The sequence below is a fragment of the Leptonychotes weddellii genome, unplaced genomic scaffold (assembly GCF_054177405.1).
Source record: "Leptonychotes weddellii isolate Sample4059 unplaced genomic scaffold, ASM5417740v2 HiC_scaffold_6936, whole genome shotgun sequence".
NCBI classification, from domain to species: domain Eukaryota; kingdom Metazoa; phylum Chordata; class Mammalia; order Carnivora; family Phocidae; genus Leptonychotes; species Leptonychotes weddellii.
The window spans coordinates 1-6572 of record NW_028038791.1 but is presented as its reverse complement, the minus strand read 5'-3'; the positions used below and the strand labels follow the sequence as shown (position 1 = coordinate 6572).

The 6572-nt window shown below is 57.3% G+C and overlaps 1 protein-coding gene across 1 annotated transcript; it reads right to left on the bottom strand.

The window, feature by feature from the left end:
• Window positions 1-501: 501 nt before the first annotated feature.
• On the bottom strand, window positions 502-6374 carry LOC145719751 (sodium/potassium-transporting ATPase subunit alpha-2-like). Its single transcript, XM_081811306.1, has 6 exons — window positions 6231-6374; window positions 5912-6057; window positions 5583-5713; window positions 3503-3604; window positions 3314-3405; window positions 502-2433 (listed from the first exon to the last, which is right to left on the bottom strand). Exons 1-6 carry the CDS (start codon window positions 6307-6309, stop codon window positions 2405-2407), a joined length of 579 nt encoding a protein of 192 aa, XP_081667432.1. The 5' UTR covers window positions 6310-6374; the 3' UTR covers window positions 502-2404.
• Window positions 6375-6572: the final 198 nt, after the last annotated feature.

The following is a 6572-nucleotide window of genomic DNA, read 5'->3' as shown; positions in this document are numbered from 1 at the left end:
AATTTCAAGGATTGCAGCTATTTTTCCCTCCGTCCCCTAACCACCACCCAGAACAGCGCTCTGCCTACAGTGTAGACTCCTAGTTGGTGTTGACCTTGGGGCGGGAGCGGGGCTCAGCCCGCTGTCTCCTTTCCCCACCCCTCAGATTGAGAGTGGCCTGATTTTGGTCTGGAACAGAAAAAGCAGAAGTGGCCTTGAGGATTTGGGCTCAAATAGGCTCATCGGTCCTTCTCTGTTCTGAACAGACCTTTGTGGCTCTCGGGGGTAGGCTCCCCCTTGAGGAAGGAGGCCTCTACTCTATCTTCTTCCAGATCATTTTGCAGACTCACTTCTTCCCCTCTGGGTTTCTCCCCCCGACATCGTCTGCCCCCAGATTGTTCCCAACCTCTCCCCATCTCCTTGCCGTTCTTTGCTGCTTGCTCCACGAGCCGAGTCTTGCCATAGCATACTCTCAATACCACAGTCTGGGAGGGAGGTAAGTATTCAGTCTAGAAATCTGAATTATGGAAGGGCTTTCTTTTTCATAAAGAAAGGCAACTTTATTATTTTCAAGTACATACGTAGTACCTCAAACTAATGTCTTACAAAAGGTCACCAGGTAAAAGTCTTGCAAATGTTTCTTTAACAAACACATGAGAACTGACGATGATTAGCCCATGCATACGCTACTTCTACATAGATATTCCTAAAGTGCTTCAAAAGTATTGTTTTAGGTAGACTACATATGCCATCCCTAGCAATGTGGTTTATGCTTTTAATTTGCTAAATGAATGCTGTTTTTTTATTGATTGGGCAAAGAGGCTTTGTCCACAGTCAACAAGTCTCAAATTAATCAGGCCCAAATTAATATGGTTTCCCATTTAGGTTTCCGAGCCCAAAGCAACGACTCACTTATTTTTAAGGTACTTCTGATAAAGTAAAGTTCCAGTGTAGGGAAGTGAGAGCCCGCGGGAGCTCGTTCACGGGCCTCCTTCTTTTCTGCCTTAGGTCTTCGGGTTTCCCTAGGTAGGGCTCTCGCTTGGCCCATCTGGGTGTCTCTACAGGAACTTCCCAGTTGCCTTCTAGGCCAGGCTTACAGAAGGGGCAGAGCTGCCTGCAGAGCAAAACTGTTAGGTGGGGAGCGCGTAAGGGAAGGCAAAGCATCTCCCCTAGGAACCTGAAACCAACTCCCAGTCTTGGAAAGCGGGAAGGCGGGGGGACGATCACTAACGTGAAGGGCGTTTGCCTGGGAGGAACAGCCCTCTTAACGTCTGCTCGCTCATTGTCCAGAGGGTCTGGCCAGTCTCCTGACCTAAGCTGATTCTGCATGTCCATGGGTGACAGAAAGGTTCCGGGGACTTCCTCCACCTTGGTTCCAGTGGATGGCCAGGCAATTCCTGGAATGACGCCAGTTCATCAGGGTGGGCACAAAGGAGAAAGGGGTGGCAGGGCCAGGGAATGAACTGGCACCCATCCCTCTGGGAACAAGTTGAGACTTCAAGGACTTAGCTTTCTGGAGGGCCGGGTGTCACCAGGCGCAAGGGACCAAGAGCGCTGGAGCCTCTGTGACACCTGGGCCTCGTGGCCCAGAGGACACAAAGCAGGGTCGTGGGGACTGCCTGCTGCAGGGGTGTGGGGTCCCCGTGGAGCTCCTGGGTCACTCTGGCCTGCCTTTGTCACTACTCTGATGACATCTGGATTTGGTCTGCTGGCAGGAAGCTCTAAAAGGGCAGGACCCAGGGCTGGAGACCACACATCAGCTGTCCTGTCCTTGGCACACTCCTCCCTGGCTCCCGTTACCATGTCCATCCTCGGCCTCCCACCCCCCTGCCCTCTCTCCTCTAGAGGTTCTTAACCAGCCTTGCCTGGGGATGCGTGGCTTCTGCAACCAGCTTCCCTTTCTGGCCCGACACCTGGCACTCACCAGGAGGAACTGTGTCTCATCCTGAGGGGGAGCGGGGTCAGAGTCGGGCAGGAAGCAAAGGAGGGGTGGGATGGACAGTGGGGTAAGGCTGGAGAGATGGACATGGGTGAGATCTGAGACGGTCCCTTCCTCCCGGTAGAGACAGGTCCCTGCCTTTGGGTGTTGATCTGTTCTAGTGGGAGGTGGGTGTGCAGGGGCAGACAGTGGGGGGGGGAGGCTGGGGTAACCCTCAATTCTTCAGAAAAAGTGGACAACAGGACGGAGCAGGTGGAGCAGGACCTGGGAAGGACCCTAGCATGTGGTGTGTAATCTGATTGTTCATAGTTGGGTCTGCAAGGCAATCACTCTGGGCTTATTTACCGACTCCCCCCAACTTAGCCTGCTGAGTGGCCTCACTGTCGCTCCCCGAACCCTCCCGCAGCACCCCCAGTCTTCTCCGCATCACCATCCCCGCACCACCTGAGGCGCCCCAGCCCCGAGCCTGGTCCTTCCTCGGACAGCTCAGTAATACGTCTCCTTCTCCACCCAGCCTGTGGGAGAGATGGGGGGGGAGGGCATGTCGTGAGCTCACGGTGGGGGGAGGGGGGCAGAGATCCGACCCCTTGGGCTGGGCCATGTGTGCAGCCCAGGCCTGGTGCAGGGGCCCAGGGAAGTCCCGAGGAGGGCGAAATCAGGGTGAGAGGGAGGGGAGGAAGTCGGGGAGCTGGGGCCACAGGTTAGGGGCGGGCACAGGGTGGGCTGGGTGGGGAGAGGCAGGGGCTAGGCAGGTAACAGATGACTCTGTAAAGGGGCAAACCACCCGTGGTGGCCGTGCCGAGACGTGCGTGGGGTTGACAGCTCATGATTTTTCAGAAGTCAGAAATACGGATTTTATGTGAAAGCCCCTAAGCTGTAGCTATTGGGCCAGTTACAAAACACAGCCACACAAAGGGCGGACCAAACCAAACAGTATCCACGGGCCGAATTTGGCTTGTAGGCCATTCGTTTTCAACGTCCAGTAAGGGGTCAAAAATACTTGTTGGGAAAAAAAAAAAGCCAAACTTGGTCAGTGCCCGGGAATCAGGAGGCCTGGGTTCTAGAGGCAGCTCTGCTCTTCCTTGCTTTATGACCCCAAGCAAGTAAATTCACCTCTGCACTTCTCCGTTTCTATAAAATGTGGCAGGGGGACTAGGTGAGCTGGGCCCTCCTAATTCTGTGTCCTGTGATCCGGGTGGGAGGAGGGGCCTGAGCACCCCCTGTGTGTTGGGGGTCCCAGGTCTGTGGGGAAGAGGCAGGGTCAGGGCTCTGAGGACCTGGGGGCATGAGGAGAAGGAGCAAGGAGCCACAGCAGGAATGGTTTGGGTGGGGAGCCCTGGGGGGTGGCCAGGCATGGGGTGCACTGGTGGGGCACCGGGGGGCAGGGGTGCTTACCGCCGGGGTACCGTCGCAGGATGAGCTTCCGGACCTCATCATAGAGGAAGATGAGGAGGCTGTAGGGGAAGGCGCAGAACCACCAGGTGACCCTGCACCAAACAGAAACAGGGAGGGTGTCGGGGGCACCCCAGGGTGGTCACATAAAGTGGGATCTGAAGACCAGAACCCGGGGCCTGCCACACTCACTTGAGCGGGTACATGCGGAGGGCCACCCCCATGCCGGGGCAGTAGGACAGGAAGGCCGCCAGGGCCGTCTCCTCCAGCAGCCCAAAAATCAGAATCTTGTTCCTGGAAAGGCAAAGAAAGGAGGGTAGGTGGTGTTGAACCGGAGGGAGATCCAGGGAGACCTCTGGTGGCGGAAGATACCCGGGGACGGTTACAGACACCGCCCACCGCCCTCCGCCCTCCGCCCTCCGTCTTCAAACACCCTCTTCTCCTGCTACGCATAACCAAAGTAGATTTCTTTACTTTTTCTGCTTACTGATCTCACCTCCTATCGCTGCCTATAACACACGTATTCATCTATTACGTCAATGTTTCTAACGTGTTGCTGATGTGCTCTGTGGTCAACACGGGCTGCCTTCCCGAGTTGTGGGGCTGCCCTCACGCAGTGCATGCTCTTGCTACGGCTCCAGGCACGTGGTCTGTGTCAGTCCGCGTCATCTGCCCAGCAAGGCGCTCGGAGAGCCCGTGCGTGTCCTACACATTCTCAGTGTCTCCCTGGCTCTGGTCATTGTTGGTCGTAGATATTGAATAAAGAGGAGAACGTTTGTAAAGCACTTAGCAAAGAGGGAGCTGTCCACTCCCTGGAAGGTAAATGCTGGGTGTGTGTCCGTGACCTCAGAACCGAAAAGCAGGACCGAGTACGGTTCTGAGAGCAGTTGCTGGAGTCAGACAGGCAGAGTCTAGTTGGAGCTGTGCCACTTACTAGCTTTTGGTGGTAAGCACGGTTTCTGCACCTCTCTGAGCCTCGTGGTCCTTCCCTGTGAGGTGGGGCTACGACTGTATGTCATGGGGTTGCTGGGAATAGAACGGAGATAAAGCGTGGAAAGTTCTGGAATGTGCAAAGTGCTCAGTGGGATTATTTCTCCACCTGTTACAGCCTCACACAGTGCATGGCTTTATGGTTTGTGCCAGCAGCTCCCAAACTTGCCGCTCACTAAAGGATCCCTCCTACTCTTCTTCGACAAAGACCCCATTTTAATTGATGGTGCTCTATTTGTTGATAAGTAATGACTATCTCTTCCCCATTTAAAATTGGAAATAAATACCTTCCAACCAGAGCTGCGCGTTAGCGTGCGATCGCAGCCCTTCACACTATGCTTCTGCCTCAGAGTGACACGTTAGTAAGCCTAGTGGCCCTCTGGTATGGGGCTGATTTCCATAAAGCTTTGGAACCTTGCAAACAGCATCTCTGAGCGCCCCGCCCCGGGCCCCAGGTGGGGCTGCCGCCGTTGGGGTCCTCAGGGCCCCTTTCCTTTTCCACTGGCTTTGCAGAGGCCTGGGGTTAGCAGCGCTGGCGATTGTTCTAGCACTAACAGTTGTCCGCATTGCTGAGCACCGACGGGGCCCACACCCTGACCGGCCAGCCGCCCCGTGCGGTCACCGAGAGCTTGGGCGCTAGAAGCAGGCCTGGGTGAACCCTTGCAGCTGGGTGACCTCAGGCACCTCATATAACCTTTTTGGGGTCTCTGGTCCATAAAAGGAAAGTAGCACCTACCTCATGGAGCTATTGTGAGGTTCAAAGGTGTGTTTGAATCACAGCACGATGACTGGCCCGTGGTGACTCACACTCTAAGAAGGCACGAGCCTGCCCCTGAGCAGCTCCCAGCCCCCACGAGGATAACACACCTCCACAGGGCGGGGGGCAGTGCTGTCAAACTAGAGCTACCTGCACATGGTGGGGGGCACGAGGCACCTGCACTTAGGGCTCGGCAGAGGGTGGGGTGGGTGTTGTTGGAGTGTGAGATGGAGGAGGGAAGGGAGGACGGGAGCGAAGAGGGAAAAAATGGGAGAGGTGTGGAAAGATGAAAAGGAAGGGACAGGGAAGGAAACCTTAAAGCAGTAGATTAGGAGCAAAATTAAAACTCATCAGAAATGGTGATATGACCCCTTCCTCTCCAGACACCTATTTCAGACGGCCAGGCAGGTGCAATCTGATGCTCTCTCCTCCCAGATGTGGGCCAGGGCGAGGGGGCCCGTGGAGGGGGAGTGCGGGCTCCCAGAGCGCTCTCTGCCAGGGGTGGGGGGGCGGGGAGGCACTCACTTCATGCCCTGCTGGAAGACTGAGTTGCGCCGGGTCTTGCAGATGATGAGGTCGGCCCACTGCACGACCACAATGCTGGCAAAGAAGGCTGTGTGGCAGGTGAACTCCACCACCTTCCGCTGCTCGTAGGTCTGCAGGGGCCGGGGGGGGGGCAGGGAGGGCAGCATGAGAGGCGAGGGGAGGGGCGGGGGCAGTGTGCTGGGGGAACTCGTCAAACCCCGGGCACGGGGTGCCCTTAGTCCCCCGCCCCAGCTGGCCCCCCGGCCACTCCCACAGGCACCCAACCCACCCCCTCGGGCCCGGGCATCCCCCCTCGAGGCCCCACGCACCCACTCTTGCCCATAGCTGTCCTCCAGATCGTTCATGGACCGGTCATCCCAGTCCAGGCGGATTCCCAGCAGCCTCGACGGCAGGAAACCATTCTCCGCCAGGATGACGAAGTAGGTGAAGAAGCCCCCCAGCGCCTGGATCATCCCTGGGGGGGTGGGCAAAAGGCCGGCCTGGGTCAGAGGAGGCAGCAGGGTGGGACCAGCCACTCGGCCGGAGATGGATGTCCTGGCCCCTCGGGGGGCCACTGGGGCTCATCCCTCCATCAGCTGGGCAGGGACTTCTCGTGGGGTCCCCCCGAGCCCCAGGGCCCCGCCGCACCGATCTGTCCGTAGGCCATGCTGATGAGCCTCTCATTCACCAGCTTGTCCGTCTGGGGGTTCCTCGGCTGTCGCTTCATGATGTCGCTCTCTGCTGCCTCGTAGGCCAAGGAGATGGCGGGGACCTGTGTGCAGGGTGAGTGGGGGGAGGAGGGCAGGGGAAGGGAGCCGACAGGTGCAGAGGACGGTCAGTGGGAAGGAATCTGTGATGCAATCCAGCACTCATTACCAAGACCCTATTATGGCCCAGGTCTCGGGCTTCTGTTCCCTCAACTGTCACAGGCTAGCCAGCTGCCCTGGGGCTCCTCTCTTTGCCTCGGCCGCCCGCCTCCACCCCCTGCAC

What these genes read in the sequence shown, in the direction of transcription:
- LOC145719751 (XM_081811306.1), bottom strand. Translation starts at nt 6,309, where the DNA reads ATGAAGCGACAGCCGAGGAACCCCCAGACGGACAAGCTGGTGAATGAG. An exon ending in CATGGCCTACGGACAGATCG is followed by an intron (nt 6,058 to 6,230) that starts GTGCGGCGGGGC and finishes CCACCCCCCCAG; the next exon opens with GGATGATCCAGGCGCTGGGG. An exon ending in ACAGCTATGGGCAAGAGTGG is followed by an intron (nt 5,714 to 5,911) that starts GTGCGTGGGGCC and finishes CGGCCCCTGCAG; the next exon opens with ACCTACGAGCAGCGGAAGGT.